This window comes from Microcaecilia unicolor, chromosome 1 (genome assembly GCF_901765095.1).
Source record: "Microcaecilia unicolor chromosome 1, aMicUni1.1, whole genome shotgun sequence".
NCBI classification, from domain to species: Eukaryota; Metazoa; Chordata; class Amphibia; order Gymnophiona; family Siphonopidae; genus Microcaecilia; species Microcaecilia unicolor.
Window position 1 is genome coordinate 267905682 of NC_044031.1, and position 24887 is coordinate 267930568.

Genomic DNA, 24887 nt, shown 5'->3' on the forward strand with positions numbered 1-24887 from the left:
CTTTGGGGATTCTTTGGAGGAGACGGATTCCCGCTCGGATGGAGCGGATGACCCCTCTGCAGCGCGGATCTTTCGCTCAGAGGATTTGCCCAACCTGTTACTGTAGGCCATGAGCATTTTGAAGATTTCCTCGCCAGAGGACGTCTCTCCCTCAGCCCCTGTTGGCTCTGCCATTATGCTGGGGACGAAGCGCCCGCCTAGAACCTTCCACGTGCATGATGCCATGCACACCTTAATTTCGGCTCAATGGGATGTCCCGGAAGCGAGCCTTAAAGTGGCTAGGGCTATGTCCCGCCGCTATCCTTTGCCTGAAGGTGAACGTGAGGCCTTTCTGTGGCCTACCGTGGATTCTTTAATCACTGCGGTGACTAAGAAAATCGGCGTTACCAGTGGAAGGTGGCACGGCCCTAAAGGACGCCCAAGACAGAAGATTGGAAGTGGCTTTAAGGTCGTCCTTCGAGGCGGCTGCCTTAAGTTTGCAGGCCTCAGTTTGCCGCTCCTATGTGGCCAGGGCGTGCCTGACGATGGTGCAGCGGGCTTCCCCCTCGGATCCTTCCTTGAGGGCTGATTGGCCGGCCCTGGAATCGGGCTTGGCTTATTTGGCAGACTTACTGTATGATGTCTTGAGAGCCTCGGCTAAAGGTATGGCTCAGACAGTCTCTGCACGGCGCTGGCTTTGGCTGAAACATTGGTCTGCGGACCACGCCTCTAAGTCCAGCCTGGCTAAGTTGCCTTTTAAAGGCAAGCTGCTCTTTGGGGTCGAGCTGGACAAAATCGTGACCGATCTCGGCACGTCTAAGGGCAAGAGGTTACCAGAGGTCAGGGCTCGGGCCAGTGCTCGCCCCGGTATCTCCAGAGGACGGTTTCAGGAAGCCCGTCGGTACCGCCCGGGCAAGTCGGGCTCCTGTGCCCCCTCTTCCTTCAAAAGGAACTTCTCCCCCAAGCAGCATTCCTTTCGCAGAGACCGCTGTCCCGGAGGTGCGCCCTCCGGCCCTCCCCCAGGGTCTCGTACCCAATGACGGGGCCCTGGTCCATGGCCCAGTGCAGATTGGAGGACGCCTGTCCTCGTTTCTGGGCGAGTGGACCAGGGTAACTTCAGACGCTTGGGTTCTGGAAGTCATCAGAGACGGCTACAAGTTAGAGTTCTGCCGACCCTTAAGAGACGGGTTTGTACTCTCTCCCTGCAAGTCTCCGGTCAAAGCTGTGGCAGTGCAGCAGACCTTGGACAACCTGATACGCCTGGGTGCGGTTGTTCCGGTGCCAGAAAATCAGATTGGCAAGGGACGTTACTCCATTTACTTTGTGGTACCAAAGAAAGGAGGTTCTGTCCGGCCTATCCTCGACCTCAAAGGGGTCAATCGGGCCTTGAAAGTGCGGCACTTTCGCATGGAGACTCTCCGCGCTGATATAGCGGCAGTGAAGGCAGGGGAGTTCTTGGCTTCCTTGGACATCAAGGAAGCGTACCTGCATATTCCCATCTGGCCTCCTCATCAACGCTTTCTGCGTTTTGCAGTCCTGGGCCGACACTTCCAGTTCAGAGCCCTCCCTTTCGGGTTGGCTACTGCTCCGCGGACCTTCTCCAAAGTAATGGTGGTCATCGCGGCCTTCCTGCGAAAGGAAGGAGTACAAGTCCATCCTTATCTGGACGACTGGTTGATCCGAGCCCCCTCTTATGCAGAGTGCGGCAAAGCTGTGGACCGGGTGGTTGCTCTTTTGAGCTCCCTGGGGTGGATCATCAACTGGGAGAAGAGCCAGCTGCGCCCGACTCAGTCCCTGGAGTATCTGGGAGTTCGATTCGACACCCAAGTGGGCAGAGTGTTCCTGCCAGACAATCGGATTGTCAAACTTCAGGCTCAGGTGGACCAGTTCCTAGTAGCCTCTCCTCTTCGGGCTTGGGACTATGTGCAGCTGTTGGGCTCTATGACGGCCACGATGGAAGTAGTGCCCTGGGCCAGGGCTCATATGAGACCACTACAACACTCTCTGCTGCAGCGCTGGACTCCGGTGTCGGAGGATTATGCTGTGCGCCTTCCCTTGGACCCAGCAGTGCGCAAGGCGCTGAGCTGGTGGCTGCAGACAGACAAGTTGTCTGCAGGAATGCCTCTGGTGACTCCGGAGTGGATTGTCGTCACGACGGACGCCTCTTTGTCGGGCTGGGGAGCCCACTGCTTGGGAAGGACAGCGCAGGGGCTCTGGTCTCCTGCAGAGGCAAAGTGGTCTATCAACCTCCTGGAACTCAGAGCCATTCGATTGGCGCTTTTGGAGTTCATCCCGGTACTGGCGTTGAAGCCAGTACGGGTCCTGTCGGACAATGCCACGGCTGTGGCCTATGTCAACCGCCGGGGAGGTACCAAGAGCACCCCTCTAGCCAAGGAGGCCATGAATCTATGCCAGTGGGCGGAAGCGAACCTGGAACAGCTGTCAGCGGCCCACATTGCCGGAGTCATGAATGTCAAGGCGGACTTTCTCAGTCGCCATACCTTGGATCCCGGAGAGTGGCAGCTATCTGCTCAGGCGTTCTTGGACATCACGAAGCGCTGGGGCCAGCCGAGCCTAGATCTGATGGCGTCATCGGCCAATTGCCAAGTGCCGCGCTTTTTCAGCAGAGGACGGGACCCTCGATCCCTGGGAGTAGATGCTCTTCTCCAACAGTGGCCGACACAGGAGCTTCTCTATGTGTTCCCGCCCTGGCCCATGTTGGGCAGGGTGCTAGACCGGGTGGCAAAGCATCCGGGCCGGATAATCCTGGTGGGTCCGGACTGGCCCAGACGTCCCTGGTATGCGGACTTGATCAGGCTCTCAGTGGACGATCCTCTGCGGCTGCCAGTGGAGCAGGGCCTGTTGCATCAGGGTCCCGTGGTGATGGAGGATCCCTCCCCCTTTGGTCTTACGGCCTGGCTATGAGCAGCAGCGTCTGAGAAAGAAGGGCTTCTCAGACAAGGTCATCGCCACTATGCTGAGAGCGAGGAAGCGCTCTACTTCTACTGCTTACGCCAGGGTTTGGCGTACCTTTGCAGCGTGGTGTGAAGCAGGCTCATTTTCTCCCTTCACTGCTCCAATTTCTTCAGTGTTGGCGTTCCTGCAAGAAGGTCTGGAGAAAGGCCTGTCGCTCAGTTCCCTTAAAGTCCAGGTAGCGGCTCTGGCTTGCTTCAGGGGCCGCCTGAAGGGTGCCTCCCTGGCTTCGCAGCCAGATGTGGTGCGCTTTCTCAAGGGAGTTAATCACCTGCACCCTCCTCTGCACTCAGTGGTGCCTGCGTGGAATCTCAACCTGGTACTAAGAGCCTTGCAGAAGCCGCCTTTTGAACCCTTGTCAAGGGCATCTCTGAAAGACCTGACGTTGAAAGCAGTCTTTTTGGTGGCTATCACTTCAGCCAGAAGAGTTTCCGAGCTCCAGGCACTCTCATGTCGAGAGCCCTTTCTGCAGTTCACTGAGGCAGGAGTGTCTATTACCACAGTGCCCAAGATTGTTTCTCGTTTCCATGTGAATCAGCAGCTGTCTCCCTTCCTTTCGTAGGGAGGACTACCCAGAGGAATACTCTGCTCTCAAATATCTGGATGTGAGACGAGTCATCATCAGATACTTGGAAGTGACCAATGATTTCCGGAAGTCGGATCATCTGTTTGTCCTGTTTGCAGGTCCTCGTAAGGGTCTGCAGGCTGCTAAGCCTACAGTGGCAAGATGGGTCAAGGAAGCCATTGCAGCGGCTTATATGGCCGCGGGGAAGGTGCCGCCTATCCAGCTGAAGGCTCACTCCACTAGAGCTCAGGCGGCCTCGATGGCAGAGGCCGGGTCCGTCTCCTTGGAAGAGATTTGCAAGGCGGCAACTTGAGCATCGGCCCATACCTTCTCCAGGCATTACCGCTTGACTGTGGCTGCTCGGGCGGAGGCCCGGTTTGGAGCTTCAGTGTTGCGGTCAGGGATTTCTATGTCCCGCCCTGGGTGAGTACTGCTTCGGTACATCCCACCAGTCTATGGATTGATCAGCATGATGATATGGAAGGTAAAATTATGTATCATACCTGATAATTTTCTTTCCATTAATCATAGCTGATCAATCCATAGTCCCTCCCAGATATCTGTATTGTTTATATTCTGGTTGCATTTCAGGTTCAAGTTTAGTCTTCAGTTCCTGTTCAGGAGGACTTCGTGTTCAAGTTTTTCAATGGATTCTTCAAGAGTTGAGACGAGTTTGTGTTACAGTGAGCTGCTGCATTCCTCTCCCCTCCGTTTTACGGGGCTGGATTGAGACTTAAATTCTGCCGGCGCTTCCTCCCGCTTCGTGCGGCAGTAGGGCAGCTTTGTACCCCTCCCGCTTCGGCGGTGTTAGGGTCAGTCAGCTCCTCCCGCGGTTGCAGGATAAGCCAGATCCCCCCGCATCGGCGGGTGTGGTGTCCCTCCCCCGCTCCGCGGGGATGAGCTGGACGGATTCCCCTCCCCCACTTGTGTGGGGATGAGCTGGGTTAATTCCCCTCCCCCGTTTCGGCGGTGGTGAGCTGGGCAGAGTGTCCCTTTGTGGGTGTAATTCTCTAAGTGCTGAGTCCTGCGGATGGAGCTTGGATATCGACATACTGAGGAGTTTCCGGCAGCACATGACCACAGATAGGGAGGCAAAAGGATTGCTCTCTATCTCCACCTGCTGGTAGATGGACACAACCCACCAGTCTATGGATTGATCAGCTATGATTAATGGAAAGAAAATTATCAGGTATGATACATAATTTTACCTTATTATATATCAAAAGACATGTAAATAGATTTCTAAAACATGAATCTCCTAACATTCACACACACAATCCCCCATCCAATTTTAGAGATGTCCAATTACATTCCTATGTTTTCTAAAGAATCCATAATATATTATTTGAACATACAAATAGTCCAACAAGCATATCACCCAGTGTGGACTCTTCTATTTCTCAATGGGTGATAACAGTCCTCTGCCACAATCTCAAGTTGTCCTTAATCCAAGCTTGATCTTCTCACTTCTAATTTCTTGAAGCTATTAGAATGCTTATTCTACTTCTTAAGTTCTTCAAGCAGTAAGAATGTTTTTTTTTTTAGCTCGACACAAAGTTTGTGTTTCGCCAGAGAGGCGTCCTCAGGAGCTGTTAACCATTCAAAGCATAACAAATCATTCATAGCTTGACATGGCTGAGAAATCTCCGATTCACACGATTCAAAGTTAGTGTTCCATAAGCAGTGATGTAAATTGAAGAGAAAATTAATGCTCTATATTTATTGAAAATGTTTGAAAATGTACTTACCTTAAACAGCTGGCATTGATGTTTAGGCACCATGGTGCCTGCTTTGGGGGTCAGTTTTCAAAATGTGAAGAGTGCAAGAAACTTTAGGTATGCCACTTTAGCAAAATCTCTTTAAGTATTCTCGCTCACTGATGCCATTTTTTTATTTATTTATTTATTTATTAATTTCAATATATTTAACAAGAATAAACTTGTTTATGAAATACAGCCTAAAAAATTGTGTGAATAATTAAACAAAGGGGAAAATTGAATAATAAGCTTCCTCAGACCACAATAGAAGGATTGGAGGAACAAAAGAATAGAGAAGTCTATAAAGTACAAATAAATATTCAAGAAAATATTCGCTGCATACTCCCAATTGTATTTACTTATTTAGATGTTATTTAAGTTGCTTTAAATCCAAAAAAGATTTTAACTGGTCTGGTGAATAGAAAACATACTTATTTAAACCCAACTTAACATTGCATTTACAGGGATAGGCAAGAAAAAAAGAACCCCCTATCTCCAATGTCCTTTCTTTCATTGCCAAAAAAAGTTTCCTTTTTTGCTGGGTTTGCTTTGTGACGTCCGGGTATATCCATATCCTTTCTCCTCCAAAAAGGGTAGTAGAATTTTTAAAGTAATTTCTCATTATCGCATTCAAGTCTTGCTCAAATACTAGAGAAACTATGAGAGTCACTCTATCTGTGCAATTTTCTAAGGATTGTTCTAATAGAGCAGATATATCCAAGTTGTTTGTTTGTAGCAAATTCAGTTTTTCCCCAGTCTTCTCCATGGAATTCCCAATGTAGTAAATTTTATTTAATGGTGGCAAATTTTCAAGAGGAAATTTTAAGATCTCATTTAGGTATCTTTTAAAAAGGTCACTGATGCCATTTTTAAAAGGCAAGAAGCTACCTCCCACTTACATTTAAACTGCCATTAGACCACAGAGCAAAGCATTTTAAAATGTTAATAGAATACTGCCCATTCTGTAATCAGAATTTAATCCAGAGTTTGCTACAGTGCTAAAAGAATCCAACCTTGCTTCTGCTGAGCCATTATAAGTGCTTCTTTCTGTTGGTGGTTGTCAGTGCCATTTCTATGTTCATTAGCACACAAATGAGACATTCTACCTCTTCCCCCCCCCCCCCCCCCCCCCCCCCCCCCCCCCACACACATAGTAAGAAACTGTTTCACAGCTGCAATGGAATGTAATATGTATAGGTGTTCATCTTGTCAATCTCACAGTATTATCTGTCAATAGCTGGGAACAGAATGTACAATGAGAGCAGTTGAAGAACAAAAGACTCAGATTGAGCTGTTGAATTAACATTTCTGAATAGACCAATAGGCAGATACGGGTAACTGGAAACTCATCATATGGCATGTGAAACAAACCACAAAATCAATGAGGTGTTGTATGTCTTAATATTTGTGGGATGAACTTCTAAAATACATTATAATATATTTTAAAATTTATATATATATTTAAATTTAGTGATTTTTGTGGCGCTAGATTAATGAAACACTCTTTTTGATTTTATTTTGTAAGTAAAAGTTCAAACATATAATCTTTGTAGCTGATTGTTGCATAATTTGTGTGTGCTTTCCTAGGCCAATGTTCAGAATGGTTTAAACAACTCTGAAGTATGTCATAGACGGGCATTCCATGGTTGGAATGAGTTTGAGATTTCTGAAGATGAGCCACTCTGGAAAAAATACATATCTCAGGTGAGGGAGCATTTTTTCCCCCTTTTTAAAATCTATTTGTTGCTCTCCATGTGGGTTGTTTGTTCTTTGTAAAAATTATTACAAACTGTTATGATTTGATAAAGCTTTGTAACCACATCAAACTATTTGGTTTTTCTGGGCTGTACATTACATTTTAGAAAACTTGTATTCCTTACGTATCTTAAAAACAATGGCTTGGTTGATTTTTGCTGAAGTGGGCAGATAGTCATATCAAATAGATGGGTATGGTGATTACTTTGGATTTCGTTTGGAGCAATATTTTGGAAATGACGTCCTAATACAGCCAGTTATAAAATACATGTGAGATGCATGTTCATGTGCTGGCAATGTCCAGCAAATATTCATTTTACAAACTGAAATGTTCTAATTATGAATAGGACAAAACAAGGGACATGGATGTCTGTGTGGCAGCAGAGGAACATCCATATTATAAAATGGCCACACAGACATCCATGTTGAGGAATAGCCTAAAGACGTCAGTGAGTGTCAGAGCAGAGATCTGGAGGTTGCCAGTTTTAAGTCTCACTACAGTGTTTTCTAATTTTTCTTTTTAATTGTGAGCCCTCCAGGGACAGAAAAATACCTACCTCTATTTTCATTCAATGGAGATTTGCTCAATTGGAGCACCTTTCTGTATCCTGGACATAATTACCAGGTCAAAATACGGACATCCTTTTTTAAATTTTTTTTATTTAAAGATTTGGACGTCCCTTCCCCTTATGTGATTAGAGAGGGCCCAAAATATGGATGACCAACTGTCCCGCCCAGAACACACCCCTTACCACATGGACATACTGCAGTGTTAGACGTCCATATCTTGCCTTTATAAAATTGGGAGTTGGATGTCCATGCAATATGACCGTCTAAATGCCAGTTTTCAGATGTTCAAAACAAGTATAGAGCTTCTAAAATAACCACCATAGCATCAGTTTCAAAAATACACTGTTAGAAATTCTGAGACTCCTTGCAAGTAGAGTTAACAATTTTACAATCTGTTTACAGTTGCTTTGTGTACGATCACTGTAACTGAGAAATTGGTTTATATCACAGAAATGGAAAAATTGCCTTGGAAAATTCCCACTTTGGAATGTTAAGAGATACTACAGGAGGTGAATGCAGAAAACCATGTTCCTTTTTCTAGATGCTGAGGTTGGTTGGTTGGGTTCTGAAGACTTCACAGGGAAAATGGAGAATTTGTCCTTGTAGGGCTCACATTCCTAGGACAAAACTTAGAGGCAGTTTTATCCTGTAGGATTTGCTGGGCCTCCTGTTGTGCATGGCATCTACTCAGTGATATATAGACAAACTGCTGTAGGAGAAGTAAGTTGGCTGGATAAAACAAAAATTCTATAGAAAAGAGGGGTATAATTTACTTTTGGTGCCTTGTAGTTTTCTCCTGTTACTCCTGAGCGAATTCTACACAACTGCTCATTGCAGAATTTGTGCAGAATGCTTCTCGCATACAGAATGACCATTTTGTTATGTAGAACTGTGGAGGTGTTAGGAGGTGAATTTGGCATTGAAATTTGGCTGGTGCTATGGTTTTCCTGCATTGCACGGCTCTTGCAGATTTTCTGTCAGCATGGTATTGAAATCCAGTGCCATTCTTGCAAGACAGGATATCCAGTGCCAAGCTGAACACGGGCTACAAGAGCTATGCTATACAGGAAGGCCATGACATCAGTGGAAATTAATCAGTGACTCTACTCTTGATTGTCCATACAGCAAAGACAGTACCAGGATGTATGCGAGAGAGCTGATCTCCCACTTATCAACACTGTATTGCTGGCATCTAGAAGCCTGTAGCCATAATGGTGGCTTAGGAGAAAAACAAACTCCCTATTACTGCTGGGAATAGTAAACTTGATATAGCTGGGAGCTGGATTACAGGGGAAGAAAAGACTAAGGGAACATGGAGGAGGAAGCAGTGTATAATATATGTGGGAAGGGAAATGAGCTGGAAGAGATGGGAGTGGGGGTAAAGAGCTGAGGATACATGCAGGAGAGAAGATAAGCTGGAAGAGACAGAGGATAGGAGATGGTGTGTATTTGGGGGTGCACTGAGGACACTGGAGATGAGGGGAGGGGAGCTGATGGAGATATGGTAGGGGATGGTGGGGCTGGGGACAAAAGTAAGGCGACATTTGGGAGAGGGGAAATGACTTGGTAGAGACTGGATAAAAGGGGCATATGGTGGGGGGAACAAAGAAGAACTGGGAAAGGCAAGATGTAAGGGGATGTGCATGAATAGGAAGATGAACTGACATTTAATGTTGAGGGGAGAAGAGTGTACATAAGTAATGCCACACTGGGAAAAGACCAAGGGTCCATCGAGCCCAGCATCTTGTCCACGACAGCGGCCAATCCAGGCCAAGGGAACCTGGCAAGCTTCCCAAACGTACAAACATTCTATACATGTTATTCCTGGGATTTGGGATTTTTCCAAGTCCGTTTAGTAGCGGTTTATGGACTTGTCCTTTAGGAAACCGTCTAACCCCTTTTCAAACTCTGCTAAGCTAACCGCCTTCACCACATTTTCCGGCAATGAATTCCAGAGTTTAATTACACGTTGGGTGAAGAAAAACTTTCTTCGATTTGTTTTAAATTTACTACACTGTAGTTTAATCGCATGCCCCCTAGTCCTAGTATTTTTGGAAAGCGTGAACAGACGCTTCACATCCACCTGTTCCACTCCACTCATTATTTTATATACCTCTATCATGTCTCCCCTCAGCCTTCTCTTCTCCAAGCTGAATAGCCCTAGCCTCCTTAGTCTTTCTTCATAGGGAAGTCGTCCCATCCCCCGCTATCATTTAGTTGCCCTTCGCTGCACCTTTTCCAATTCTACTATATCTTTCTTGAGATGCGGCGACCAGAATTGAACACAATACTCAAGGTGCGGTCGCACCATGGAGCGATACAACGGCATTATAACATCCTCACACCTGTTTTCCATACCTTTCCTAATAATACCCAACGTTCTATTCGCTTTCCTAGCCGCAGCAGCACACTGAGCAGAAGGTTTCAGTATGTTATCGACGACGACACCCAGATCCCTTTCTTGGTCCGTAACTCCTAACGTGGAACCTTGCATGACGTAGCTATAATTCGGGTTCTTTTTTCCACATGCATCACCTTGCACTTGCTCACATTAAACGTCATCTGCCATTTAGCCGCCCAGTCTCCCAGTTCGGTAAGGTCTCTTGTAATTTTCACAATCCTGGTCGCGAGTTAACGACTTTGAATAACTTTGTGTCATCAGTGTGTTGATGAAACAAGTTAAGGGAAGAGGACGTGTGTGTGTATAGGGGGAGCGTGATCTACTGCCTTATAGTTAGTGCTTCTGGATTTCACATATTTTCATTTGGTAATCTACAGAACCCACGAGGACTTGCAGTAGCACTGAGTTTATTTTCCAACTACTGACTTTGTTGCAAAACTATTAACACCACTGTGTTGCTGCAGATTTGGGCAGTTGCAAGAAGTTGGCCATGGCCTACAGCTCAAAGCGCCTCCTGCCACTTAGAAGTTCTGAAATAAGTGGCTAAAAACCAAAAGCCTTAGCTATGGTGTACTATTAATGTATTCCTGGGGAATATTGCACCGAAAACTTTAAAATCATATGTCTTTGTCTAACAGTGTTTTTCTATCTAGAAGCTTAACTTACTGCTCAAAGACAGTGGATATATTATATAAGTTTTGACAAGTTCCGCATATAGAAATTTGCAGGATTTTAAAATATTGTGCGCAGAACTCTCATTTTCTGCTCAGAATTCAGCAGGATTATCCTGTTTTTGAGAATCCATCTCAATTGGATCTTCCTCTTCATCTGGTAGACCAGTCCAGGCTGGCAGGTTATTCTACCCTACCAGCATATGGAGGCAGAGAACCCAAGCTTTCCACTTACAGCATAAGAAGTGTTGCAGCCTGAAACGTGCCAGTATTTCTCTGCTTTCAGCAGATGGTGCAGGTCGGACTGGCGCAGCAGGGTTTTTCCACTGGAAACTTGCCTCCTTGGGAGGCAGTGGAGCTCTCATGGATCAGTCTACGAACCTTACCCTGATTTAGGTTAGGGAGTCTTTCCACTTAGCTAGCACCAAGCCGTGGACCATAGGCTTGGCGCTAAGATCTTGGTATAACTAGTGTAGTAGGGGTAAAAAGCTTTTGCCCTCTCCCACCTGTCCTTCTCACCCTCTGGAAGTGAAGGGAAAATCTATATATATAAAACTCACCCTCAACGTTCTGAAGACAGTGAAGCCAAGCCCTGACTTCCTTCAAAAAGGTTCGAAGGTGGTGGTGAAGCCACCAAAATCGCTCCGGGCCCCGCCCTCGAGGGCGGAGCAATGGCAGAACAACGAAGGGGTTGGGAGGGAGGGGGGGGGGGGGGGGAATCGCTCTGGGCCCTGCCCTTGCGTCAAACGTCATGACGTTGAGGGCGGAGCAATGCCAGAACAACGAAGGGGTTGGCTGGGAGAGAGGGAGGCAGGGAGGGGGGGTGTTGCTGACGAAAACCTTGATGGCAGAACAACGAAGGGATTCACGGGAGGGAGGCGGGGGTTGTGAAATTGCTCCGGGCCCCGCCCTCGTGTCAAAGTCATGACGTTGAGGGCGGAGGCAATGGCGAACAACGAAGGGGTTGGCCAGGGAGGGAGGGGGGCTGTTGGCGACGAAAACCTTGCTAGCGCCCGTTTCATTTGCTCAGAAACGGCCTCTTTTACTGTAATAAATAAAAGGGAAGCCTTGGTAATAAGCAATGCTCTGCCTTTGCAGAGTAATAAAGTTTCTTAAAAAAGAAATAAGATGAGAAGAATTAAGAGTCAGAAATGGAAAGGAACAGAGGCTTTTCTGAGGAGACTGGTGATCCTGTGGCTTGAGTTGGTGTGGTAGAGGGAATTGGACATGCCTGATGGTTGACATTCTGGAACCTGCAAGGTCCAGTGTGTTAGCAGTGTGGCCAGCTCCTTCCAGCTTTTATTATAACGGAGTTGTCCAACAGTTGCAGCAGATCACAGTTTTGATACTGCCACCTTTGCCAACGCCTTTGTGGCAGCAGGAGCCAGTCCTGATCTTGGTGGTAAGTATGACCATGGAGGCGGAGGCTTTTTTAATGAGAATGTCCCAATAACAAATGGGCAACTAGTCCTCTAGATACAATAGGATTGATGACAAAGAAACAGACACACGATGAAGGGTTTTTAAAAAGCCTTTATTGTGGAATAACCAGATAAAAAGGCCTTCAGGGCAATACTTATACTAATAAAACATATTAAAAAAAATAAAATTATTATGACTTTGTTTTTATGCTAATGTTGGAAACACAGTTATATATATACATAAATAGCTTAAAAACCATTAGACATAATTAATATAACTTAAAACTAAAGCCGATTTAAGTAAATGCTTAATTACTCTAAAAATAAATATAACAGATAAAATCCATGTACTGTACGCAAACCACAAGTAAATGCAAAAAAGTGTCTTGGAGCCAGTCAAGGGGCTCATTTTCAAAGCACTTAGACTTACAAAGTTCCACAGGTACTATGGAACTTTGTAAGTCTAAATGCTTTGAAAATATGCCTCAAAGTATCTTACATTCCCTTATGGTGCGATACTATCGCTTCACTCAAGATAAAACTAGAGCAATTAAAAGGTGCTCATCAATAAATCTCTCAAAAAAGTTAAAGTAGTGAGGCAGCCATGGGCAAAGAAATTGTTAATTCTATTTTAACTCTTCAGTCCTGTAAAGTGATGGAGGAATGCCATATGGTTTTAATTACTTAGAAGTCTAGCTTTTGCTAGGCTACAGGTTAGAAAGGTCAGAGAGAGAAACTTTCTTTGACCCCTTGTGAGTGATGGATGGTTAAGGCTAGTTCATAGATATTATTTTACCACATCTGGAGGCCATTAAATCTTGAGGGGATCAGCAAAGCAAGACATACTGTAGTTTTAAAAGGATTAGATTGAACACTGGTTAGAAGGAAATAGGTTAGATATAGATATTCTAGATATTATAGATACCATTATAAGTATTTAGATTTTTGTCTTAGAAGGAATTCTGATTTCTGTTTATTTTAGAATATGTTTTATTCTGTGTAATTAGTAAGTTTTATTTCTATGTAGAATATCTTTTAATTCAGTGTTACTTTTCAAGTAAGATTGCAGTTGAAAAGGTCATTATCTGGTTTGAATTATCCACAGTCCTAGCGAGTTCTGTGAAGGAAGCTAATAGGTGAAAGAGGTCAGGAAAAGTCAACTTACTTCCTTGATGGATTATAGCAAAATGTAGGACTGTATGCCATTAAGCAAGACTGGCCCCTTAGCCCCTAAATGAACCCAGTTTAAGCTATGACTGGGATTATGTGAATAATAATAAAATGCCAAGAGATAGGTGCCACATTGTCTAGCGTGAGAGGCCCCAGGTCATAGGTTAGTTTGGGAAATGTCTGAAACCTATGTAACTGATATTTTTGAATATATGTGTAGAGATGATTGGTTCAGACAGGGTAATCAATCTATTCTTTACCATCTGGAAAGTAAGGGGGGCTAGAGGGGTTTAGAACTGTATATAACTGGGAGCAGAAGCAGCTTACGTCAGAAGAAGGAGCTGAGAAGAAGGAGAGAAGAGAGCTGAAGAGGACAGACAGAAGCCACAAGACACAGAGAGCTGAGAAAGAGAAGAAGAGACTTAGTGCTGATGTCCTACTTTGTTTGCTGGCAAATAAAGAAGATTTCTCTCTCATTCTGGTGTGTGCTGTTTTGACTTCTGAAGTACCACAGATTCTGCTGACAATAGTGGTAATTCCTGCACAGTAGGAGCAATATAATTGTGCAAGTCAAAAGAATAGTTGAAAGTGAAAGAGAAACTTATCAGAACTTCCAGACACACCAGGATCTTCTGCTCATTCATAAATGTCTGTGCCTAGCTGGAATGCAAACTTCATTCCTAGCAGCTAAATTAAACTTTATTGAACAGGACCAAAACCATAATAAAAGCAGTGCAAAAACCATGAATTTATGTAAAAACGTGGTAAGATAATAGTGAAAATAACTTAAATGTTTGACCCTGTTGAGGAGCTTTTTTAAAAATCGGCAAAAAACAAAATGGCTGCCGCAACAAAAAATCATCCATAATTCCCTCAAAAATGCTTCTTCTGGAAAAAAGAAAGATTTATGAAGGGCACAAGTTCATTGACTTGACCATGTCAAAAAAAAAATTGCAATGAATACACCTCAAAAAATTGCAATTAACACAGTGAAAACAAAATGGCTGGGGAAAGCCCATGATGTCAGAAATCCCTCTCACAAGGGGTGGAGAAACAAAGCAAACAGCCGAACAGCTGGGAAAGGATGACGACATATGGGCATGTCAAGAGTGACATCAGTGAAGAGGCAGAATTTAACTCTGAAGTGGCAGAAAATCAATTGGGGGGGGGGGGGGGGCAGCCTGAGGGAAAGGAAGTGCAAGCCCAGAGCAGCTTAGCCATGTTGGGGGACTTCTTAGAGAGGTGATCTGCACAAGGGATTCACAGTGTGAACACCAGTGCACCTGGGTGAGAAGAGTCATCAGAAGAGTCCTGTGATTGGGCATGCACAGAATATGGATGCTTACTGAGAGACTGTTCTGTGCATGTGCTAGGTGCTTCCCCTACTGCGCCGCTTACACAATTTCCGTGCATCTCAGTTGCATGTGATTTCCTTTGAGCATTGGTAGCTGTTTTTGGAAATCAATAAGTTCAATTGCGGCTATAAAACGCACACAGTATTTAACAGTGACTTTTGAGCATCTGCCCGTAAGTCCCTTTGGACTCACTGTATTGAATTTAAAGATCAATCTTTGTCCAACCTTAGTAACGGGAAGTCAAGGTCACCACCTCTCCAAGTTCATTTCAGGCTTTGCTAGCACCAGAAATTATAATCCTCAAACAGGTATCCTTTTTCAATGGAATGTGACACCAAATGTTTGTCAGCAATCCTCCTGTTAATTACACTCCTATGCTTGATGTCTCTTCTTAAATTCTCTTTTTGCTTTACTAATGTATACCAAATTACAATAGCAAATACTTGCATAAACCACACCTTTACAGTTAGTAAATTTTCAATTCATACCTTATTCCAGAGTTGCTGTCTATGAACTCTTTGCATTGCAAGTTTACTTGACATACAGAACAGGTTCTACATTTGAATTGTCCTCGTGGCAGTCTATAATCCTCCTTTCTGATCATAGATAAAGCCATTGATACCAAATAGTCCCGTAGGCTGCAACCTCTTTTACAGGCAATAATAAGACATCTGATGCTAAAATGATCTAGAAGGATAGTCCAGTGTTTTCTCAGAATCTTAGTAATATCTCTGGATAAGTAAGTGAATGGTAACGTACAGGCTATATTCTTCTCCTTATCCTGTACTCTTGGTACGAGCAACTCCTGTCTGTCCAGGCTTTGGGCTTTCGTATAGCACCTAGCAATACAATCTACTGGATATCCTTTATCAAGAAAACGGTGCGCATCTCCAATGATCTCCTTCCAAGGGTTGTGGAATCTGAACATACTGTTTCAATTCTGAGACAGGAAAGTGGTAGAACCAGAGGGCATGAATTGAGGCTAAAAGGGGGCCAACTCAGGAATAATGTCAGGAAGTATTTTTTTTTCACAGAATGGGTGGTAGATACTTGGAATGCCCTCCTGCAGGAGGTGGTTGAGATAAAAATGGTAATGGAATTCAAAAATGTGTGGGATAAATGCAAAGGAATCCTGTTTAGAAGCTTAGCGGAGATTAGGTAGGAAAACGGTGTTGGGCAGACTTTTATGGTCAGCGCCCTAATAGAGGCTGAATAGATTTGGATGGGCTGGAGTGAAGCTATTCAGGCTTTGACAACAACTTCAGAAATTCTAGAACAAGGCCATTGCCGGGCAGACGTCTACAATCTATGCTCTAAAAATGACAAGGATAAATTAAGATCATAAGTACATAAGTACATAAGTAGTGCCATACTGGGAAAGACCAAAGGTCCATCTAGCCCAGCATCCTGTCACCGACAGTGGCCAATCCAGGACAAGGGCACCTGGCACGCTCCCCAAACGTAAAAACATTCCAGACAAGTTATACCTAAAAATGCGGAATTTTTCCAAGTCCATTTAATAGCGGTCTATGGACTTGTCCTTTAGGAATCTATCTAACCCCTTTTTAAACTCCGTCAAGCTAACCGCCCGTACCACGTTCTCCGGCAACGAATTCCAGAGTCTAATTACACGTTGGGTGAAGAAAAATTTTCTCCGATTCGTTTTAAATTTACCACACTGTAGCTTCAACTCATGCCCTCTAGTCCTAGTATTTTTGGATAGCGTGAACAGTCGCTTCACATCCACCCGATCCATTCCACTCATTATTTTATACACTTCTATCATATCTCCCCTCAGCCGTCTCTTCTCTAAGCTGAAAAGCCCTAGCCTTCTCAGCCTCTCTTCATAGGAAAGTCGTCCCATCCCCACTATCATTTTCGTCGCCCTTCGCTGTACCTTTTCCAATTCTACTATATCTTTTTTGAGATACGGAGACCAGTACTGAACACAATACTCCAGGTGCGGTCGCACCATGGAGCGATACAACGGCATTATAACATCCGCGCACCTGGACTCCATACCCTTCCTAATAACACCCAACATTCTATTCGCTTTCCTAGCCGCAGCAGCACACTGAGCAGAAGGTTTCAGCGTATCATCGACGACGACACCCAGATCCCTTTCTTGATCCGTAACTCCTAACGCGGAACCTTGCAAGACGTAGCTATAATTCGGGTTCCTCTTACCCACATGCATCACTTTGCACTTGTCAACATTGAACTTCATCTGCCACTTGCACGCCCATTCTCCCAGTCTCGCAAGGTCCTCCTGTAATTGTTCACATTCCTCCTGCGACTTGACGACCCTGAATAATTTTGTGTCATCGGCGAATTTAATTACCTCACTAGTTATTCCCATCTCTAGGTCATTTATAAATACATTAAAAAGCAACGGACCCAGCACAGACCCCTGCGGGACCCCACTAACTACCCTCCTCCACTGAGAATACTGGCCACGCAATCCTACTCTCTGCTTCCTATCTTTCAACCAGTTCTTAATCCATAATAATACCCTACCTCCGATTCCATGACTCTGCAATTTCTTCAGGAGTCTTTCGTGCGGCACTTTGTCAAACGCCTTCTGAAAATCCAGATATACAATATCAACCGGCTCCCCATTGTCCACATGTTTGCTTACCCCCTCAAAAAAATGCATTAGATTGGTGAGGCAAGACTTCCCTTCACTAAATCCGTGCTGACTTTGTCTCATCAGTCCATGTTTTGTATATGCTCTGCAATTTTATTCTTAATAATAGCCTCCACCATCTTGCCCGGCACCGACGTCAGACTCACCGGTCTATAATTTCCCGGATCTCCTCTGGAACCCTTCTAAAAATCGGAGTAACATTGGCTACCCTCCAGTCTTCCGGTACTACACTCGATTTTAGGGACAGATTGCATATTTCTAACAGTAGCTCCGCAAGTTCATTTTTAGTTCTATTAATACTCTGGGATGAATACCATCAGGTCCCGGTGATTTACTACTCTTCAGCTTGCTGAACTGACCCATTACATCCTCCAAGGTTACAGAGAATTTGTTTAGTTTCTCCGACTCCCCCGCTTCAAATATTCTTTCCGGCACCGGTGTCCCCCCCAAATCCTCCTCGGTGAAGACCGAAGCAAAGAATTCATTTAATTTCTCCGCTACGGCTTTGTCCTCCTTGATCGCCCCTTTAACACCATTTTCGTCCAGCGGCCCAACCGACTCTTTGGCCGGTTTCCTGCTTTTAATGTATCTAAAAAGTTTTTACTATGTATTTTTGCTTCCAACGCTAATTTCTTCTCAAAGTCCTTTTTTGCCCTCCTTATCTCCGCTTTGCATTTGGCTTGGCATTCCTTATGATCTATCCTGTTACTTTCAGTTGGTTCTCTTCTCCACTTTCTGAAGGATTGTTTTTTGGCTCTAATGATTTCCTTTATCTTACTGTTTAGCCACGCCGGCTGACGTTTAGTCTTTTTTCCCTTTTTTCTAATACGTGGAATATATTTGTCCTGAACCTCCAGGATGGTGTTTTTAAACAGCATCCACGCCTGATGCAAGTTTTTTACTCTGCGAGCTGCTCCTTTCAGTCTTTTTTTCACCATTTTTCTCATTTTGTCGTAATCACCTTTTCTATAGTTAAACGCTAGCGTACTTGATTTCCTAGTTTCACTTCCTTCAATGCCAATATCAAAACCGATCATATTATGATCACTGTTATCAAGTGGCCCTCGTATCGTTACCCCCTGCACTAGATCATGAGCACCACTAAGGACTAAGTCTAGTATTTTTCCTTCTCTTGTCGGCTCCTGAACTAGCTGTTCCATGAAGCTGTCCTTGATTTCATCAAGAAATCCTATGTCCCTTGCGTGTACAGATGTTACATTAACCCAGTCTATATGCGGGTAATTGAAATCCCCCATTATTATTGTGTTGCCCAGATCAGGTATACATTAGATGTATCACTTCATACCATATGTAATGAGTTTATCTTATTAGGTAGACTGGATGAACCATACAGCTCTTTATCTGCCATCATCTGCTATGCAGGGCCGCCGAGAGGGGGGGGGGGCAGGGGGGACAAAATTCCGCCGCAGTCCCGCCCGTCCGCCCTCGGCTCCGTCGTCGACCGTGTACCACCGGGCTGGGCCCTCTGCATTGAAATCACAGCGCCTCTCACCTCCGTGTGAAAGCGCTGCATGCAGCAGCAGATCGCCTCTCCCCTCGTCTGACGTAATTTCCGCGAGGGCGGAACACAGGTAGGGAAGGAGGCCTGAAGGGAGGCGATCTGCTGCTGCATGCAGTGCTTTCACACGGAGGTGAGAAGCGCTGTGATTTTCAATGCAGGGGGCCTGGCCTGGTGACGGGTGGATGGGGGGGGCAGCCTCGGGGTGGGGGGGAGTGGTGGCGGCGGCGACCTTGGGGGGGGGGGGATGACACAGGGCCCCGGGGGTGGCCTTGCCCCGGGCCCGGCCCAGTCTCTCGGCAGCCCTGCTGCTATGTTACTATATGTTACTGTGTTACCTGAGCCTCAGCATAAGTTCAAACCCAGTATGCTGTCTTTAATCTCCTCTATCTCCCCACCACCCACATTATGCATGCCCTCCCTTTTTCTCTTCCTCTCTCTCTCTCTCTCTCTCTCTCTCTCTCTTCCCCCCCCCCCCCCCGTCACATACACACACATTCACATTCTCATTCTCTCTCTATCCCCTCCTGTGTCGCACACTTTTTCTCTCAGCTTCCCATCTTGTACTCGCCACACTCTTCTTGCTCAATTTTCTTCCTATTACAACAAGTTTTGTCTCTATGCCTCAAGCTTCAGTTCCTTCCCTGTCCTCGCCACTTTTTCTCAAACTTCTCTGTATTTGCTGGGACATTTCAATTGGTCTGTGTGCATGCAGAAGAGGAGATGATGGGGGAGAGCCGTTATCCCTCCCATTTGCACTGCTGTGATGGGAGCGGGATGTAGGCTGAAGCGTATATATACACACAGCACCTAGCAGCACACAACGTGCACTTTTGACCCTATTATTGAAGAAAAACATATAAGATGTCTGTATGTATATATGTTTCTCCGAGGACAAGCAGGCTGCTTGTTCTCACTGATGGGTGACGTCCACGCCCTCCAATCGGAAACTTCACTAGCAAAGGCCTTTGCTAGTCCTCGCGCGCCCATGCGCACCGCGCATGCGCGGCCGTCTTCCCGCCCGAACCGGCTCGTGTTCGTCAGTCTTCTTTTGTCCGCGCTCGGGACGGTCGTGTTTTGCGCCGTTTCGCGCCCCTCAAAGTTGACCCTCTCGCGTCTTCGCGATTTTCGCTAAAAAAAAAAAAAAAAAATGATGACCTTTACGGTCTTTACCCCTTTCCCGTGCTTCCAGCTTTTGCCCCGCGTAAGTTTCCTTTCGCTTTCGGGGTAGGCCTTTTTTGAGGCCTCGATACGGGTTTTTTTCTCTCCCTATTTTTGGTGCCTATATCGCCATTACGAGTTTTGATTTCACCGGCGTGATTTTTCCGCCCATGTCATCGAAGTCTCCCAGCGGCTTCAAGAAGTGCACCCAGTGCGCCTGGGTAATCTCGCTCACTGATAGGCACGCGTCGTGTCTTCAGTGTCTGGGGGCTGGGCACCGCCCGCAGGCCTGTAGTCTTTGCGCCCTTTTACAGAAAAGGACTCAGGTAGCGAGATTGGCCCAGTGGAACGTGTTGTTCTCGGGCTCTTCGTCGACAACAGCACCGGGGGCATCGAGTGCATCGACGTCGACCTCGGCATCGGCTGCATCGACTGCATCGAGGCATCGACCCTCTGCATCGTCGGTACCGAGACATCGAAAGGCTGCGTCGGCGTCGGTAGTACCGGGACCTCCACTAGTGCTGATGTCGTCGGACGGTGGTGCTTCGACTGGAGTGCAGGTGAGGGCTGTCCATTCCCCTGCTGGTGGCGGTGAGCCTTCGGGTGGGTCTCCCCCTACCCTGAGGGCTCCTGCGGTACAGCCCCCCCCGAGACCGATCTGCCTCGGCCCCGAGGAAGCGACGGCTGGATTCTACGTCCTCCTCGTCGGTACCGGGAAGTTCCAGTGACATGCTTCGTTTGAAAAAAATCAAAGAAGCATCGACACCGGTCACCTTCCCGCATCAGTACCGAGAGCTCTGGGTCGCCGAGGGAGTCGGCACCCAGTAGGCATCGGCACCGGGAGGACCGCTCACCCTCTGTTCAGGAGGTGTCGATGCGCTCCACCTTGGACAGCCTGGAACAGCCTCCATGCCCGGAACAGACTCTGACTTCGACGCCTGCATCGGCTTCCATGTCTTTCTCCATAGCCGCTCTGCACGAGAGTCTACGGGCCATTCTCCCAGAGATCCTGGGGGACCTTTTGCGCCCTTCCCCTCCGGTACCGGGGGTGCTTGCGCCACCGGTACCGTCGAGTGAGGCGCCGGCTTGCCCCTTGCCCGGGGTGAGGTCTCCGACATCGGTGCCGCTTGCGGTACCGACTGCGGTCGCCTCCCAGGAAGGCTCCCCGACAACGTCGGCGGAGGGAGCTTCGCCGGTGCTGGCTAGGGAGTCTACCTCTCGACGCTCCCGCCGTGGCCGTGTTTCCACGGAGTCGAGCCGGGCACGGCTTCAGATACAGGTTCATGAACTTGTGTCTGATACCGATGGTGAGGCCTCGTGGGAGGAGGAGGAGGACATCAGATATTTCTCTGACAAGGAGTCTGATGGCCTTCCTTCTGATCCTACTCCCTCCCCTGAAAGGCAGCTTTCTCCTCCCGAGAGTCTGTCTTTTGCGGCCTTTGTCCGGGAGATGTCTACGGCCATCCCCTTCCCGGTGGTTGTGGAGGATGAGCCCAGTGCTGAAATGTTTGAGCTCCTGGACTATCCTTCTCCACCTAAGGAAGCGTCCACAGTACCCATGCATCATGTCCTAAAAAAGACATTGCTGGCGAACTGGACCAAGCCTCTAAGTAATCCCCACATTCCCAAGAAGATCGAGTCCCAGTACCGGATCCATGGGGACCCAGAGCTGATGCGCACTCAGTTGCCTCACGACTCTGGTGTGGTGGATCTGGCCCTAAAGAAGGCTAAGAGTTCTAGGGAGCATGCTTCGGCGCCCCCGGGCAAGGACTCTAGAACCTTAGACTCCTTTGGGAGGAAGGCCTATCATTCTTCTATGCTCGTGGCCAAAATCCAGTCTTACCAGCTCTACACGAGCATACATATGCGGAACAATGTGCGGCAGTTGGCGGGCTTGGTGGACAAGCTCCCTCCTGAGCAAGCCAAGCCATTTCAGGAGGTGGTCAGGCAGCTGAAGGCATGCAGAAAATTCCTGGCCAGAGGGGTATATGATACTTTTGATGTTGCATCCAGGGCCGCTGCTCAAGGTGTGGTGATGCGCAGACTCTCATGGCTGCGTGCCTCCGACCTGGAGAATAGGATCCAGCAGCGGATTGCGGACTCCCCTTGCCGAGCGGACAATATTTCTGGAGAGAAAGTCGAACAGGTGGTAGAGCAGCTCCACCAGCGGGATACCGCTTTCGACATGTTCTCCCGCCGGCAGCCTTTAGCATCTACCTCCTCAGGTAGATGTTTTTATGGGGGAAGGAAGACTGTTCCCTACTCTTCTGGTAAGCGTATGTACAGTCCTCTTTCTCAACAGCCTGCGGCCCAGGCTAAGCCCCAGCGCGCTCGCTCTCGTCAGCAGCGTGCGCCTCAGCAAGGCCCCACGGCTCCCCAGCAAAAGCAAGGGGCGAGCTTTTGACTGGCTCCAGCAGAGCATAGCCGACATCAACGTGTCAGTGCCGGGCGATCTGCCGGTCGGGGGGAGGTTGAAAGTTTTTCACCAAAGGTGGCCTCTTATAACCTCCGACCGTTGGGTTCTTCAAATAGTCCGGCAAGGATACACCCTCAATTTGGCCTCCAAACCTCCAAATTGTCCACCGGGAGCTCAATTCTACAGCTTCCAGCACAAGCAGGTACTTGCAGAGGAACTCTCCGCCCTTCTCAGCGCCAATGCGGTCGAGCCCGTGCCATCCGGGCAAGAAGGGCTGGGATTCTATTCCAGGTACTTCCTTGTGGAAAAGAAAACAGGGGGGATGCGTCCCATCATAGACCTAAGGGCCCTGAACAAATATCTGGTCAAGGAAAGGTTCAGGATGCTTTCCCTGGGCACCCTTCTCCCCATGATTCAGGAAAACGATTGGCTATGCTCTCTGGACTTGAAGGACGCCTACACGCACATCCCGATACTGCCAGCTCACAGACAGTATCTGCGATTTCAGCTGGGCACACGTCACTTTCAGTACTGTGTGCTACCCTTTGAGCTCGCCTCTGCACCCAGAGTGTTCACGAAGTGCTTGGCTGTGGTAGCAGCGGCGCGTCGCAGGCTGGGAGTACACGTGTTCCCCTATCTCGACGATTGGCTGGTAAAGAACACATCCGAGGCAGGAGCTCGACAGTCCATGCAGATGACTATTCGCCTCCTGGAGCTACTGGGGTTTGTGATAAATTATCCAAAGTCCCATCTTCTCCCAGTGCAGAGACTCGAATTCATAGGAGCTCTGGTGGATTCTCGGATGGCTCGTGACTATCTCCCAGAGACGAGAGCCAACAACTTGCTGTCCCTCGTCTCCCGGGTGCGAGCGTCCCAGCAGATCACAGCTCGGCAGATGTTGAGATTGTTGGGCCACATGGCCTCCACAGTTCATGTGACTCCCATGGCCCGCCTTCACATGAGATCTGCTCAATGGACCCTAGCTTCCCAGTGGTTTCAAGCTGCTGGGGATCTAGAAGATGTGATCCACCTGTCCACGAGTTTTCTCAAATCCCTGTATTGGTGGACGATTTGGTCCAATTTGACTCTGGGACGTCCCTTCCAAATTTCTCAGCCACGAAAAGTGCTGACTACGGAGACGTCTCTCCTGGGGTGGGGAGCACATGTCGATGGGCTTCATACCCAGGGAAGCTGGTCCCTCCAGGAACGCGATCTGCAGATCAATCTCCTGGAGTTACGAGCGGTCTGGAACGCTCTGAAGGCTTTCAGAGATCGGCTGTCCCACCAAATTATCAAAATTCAGACAGACAACCAGGTTGCCATGTATTACATCAACAAGCAGGGGGGCACCGGATCTCGCCCCCTGTGTCAGGAAGCCGTCAGCATGTGGCTGTGGGCTCGCCGGTACGGCATGTTGCTCCAAGCCACATATCTGGCAGGCGTAAACAACAGTCTGGCCGACAGGTTGAGCAGGATCATGCAACCTCACGAGTGGTCGCTCAGTTCCAGAGTGGTGCGGCAGAACTTCCACGTGTGGGGCACCCCCTTGGTGGATCTCTTTGCTTCTCAGGCCAAACACAAGGTCCCTCAATTCTGTTCCAGACTTCAGGCCCACGGCAGGCTGGCATCGGATGCCTTCCTCCTGGACTGGGGGGAAGGTCTACTGTATGCTTATCCTCCCATACCTCTGGTGGGGAAGACTTTGTGGAAACTCAAGCAAGACCGAGGCACCATGATTCTGATTGCTCCGTTTTGGCCGCGTCAGATCTGGTTCCCTCTTCTTCTGGAGTTGTCCTCCGAAGAACCCTGGAGATTGGAGTGTTTTCCGACCCTCATCACACAGGGGCGCTTCTGCATCCCGACCTCCAGTCTCTGGCTCTCACGGCCTGGATGTTGAGAGCGTAGACTTTGCCTCTTTGGGTCTGTCAGAGGGTGTCTCCCGTATCTTGCTTGCTTCCAGGAAAGATTCCACTAAGAGGAGTTACTTCTTTCTATGGAGGAGGTTTGCCGTCTGGTGTGACAGCAAGGCCCTAGATCCTCGCTCTTGTCCTACACAGACCCTGCTTGAATACCTTCTGCACTTGTCTGAGTCTGGTCTCAAGACCAATTCTGTAAGGGTTCACCTTAGCGCAATCAGTGCATACCATTACCGTGTGGAAGGTAAGCCGATCTCAGGACAGCCTTTAGTTGTTCGCTTCATGAGAGGTTTGCTTTTGTCAAAGCCCCCCGTCAAACCTCCTACAGTGTCATGGGATCTCAATGTCGTTCTCACCCAGCTGATGAAACCTCCTTTTGAGCCACTGAACTCCTGCCATCTGAAGTACTTGACCTGGAAGGTCATTTTCTTGGTGGCAGTTACTTCAGCTCGTAGGGTCAGTGAGCTTCAGGCCCTGGTAGCCCAGGCCCCTTACACCAAATTTCATCATAACAGAGTAGTCCTCCGCACTCACCCTAAGTTCTTGCCAAAGGTTGTGTCGGAGTTCCATCTGAACCAGTCAATTGTCTTGCCAACATTCTTTCCCCGTCC

At 47.5% G+C, this 24887-nt stretch overlaps 1 protein-coding gene across 7 annotated transcripts in view; it reads left to right on the plus strand.

Annotated features, from left to right (window-relative positions):
• ATP2C1 (ATPase secretory pathway Ca2+ transporting 1) overlaps positions 1–24887 on the plus strand; it is a 291909-nt gene that overhangs the window by 54193 nt on the left and 212829 nt on the right. For all 7 annotated transcript variants that reach the window (XM_030206388.1, XM_030206411.1, XM_030206380.1 and 4 more), the window contains one exon: positions 6862–6978. In XM_030206388.1, the coding sequence (XP_030062248.1) occupies positions 6862–6978 (117 nt within the window). The remainder of the gene's footprint in view (positions 1–6861; positions 6979–24887) is intronic.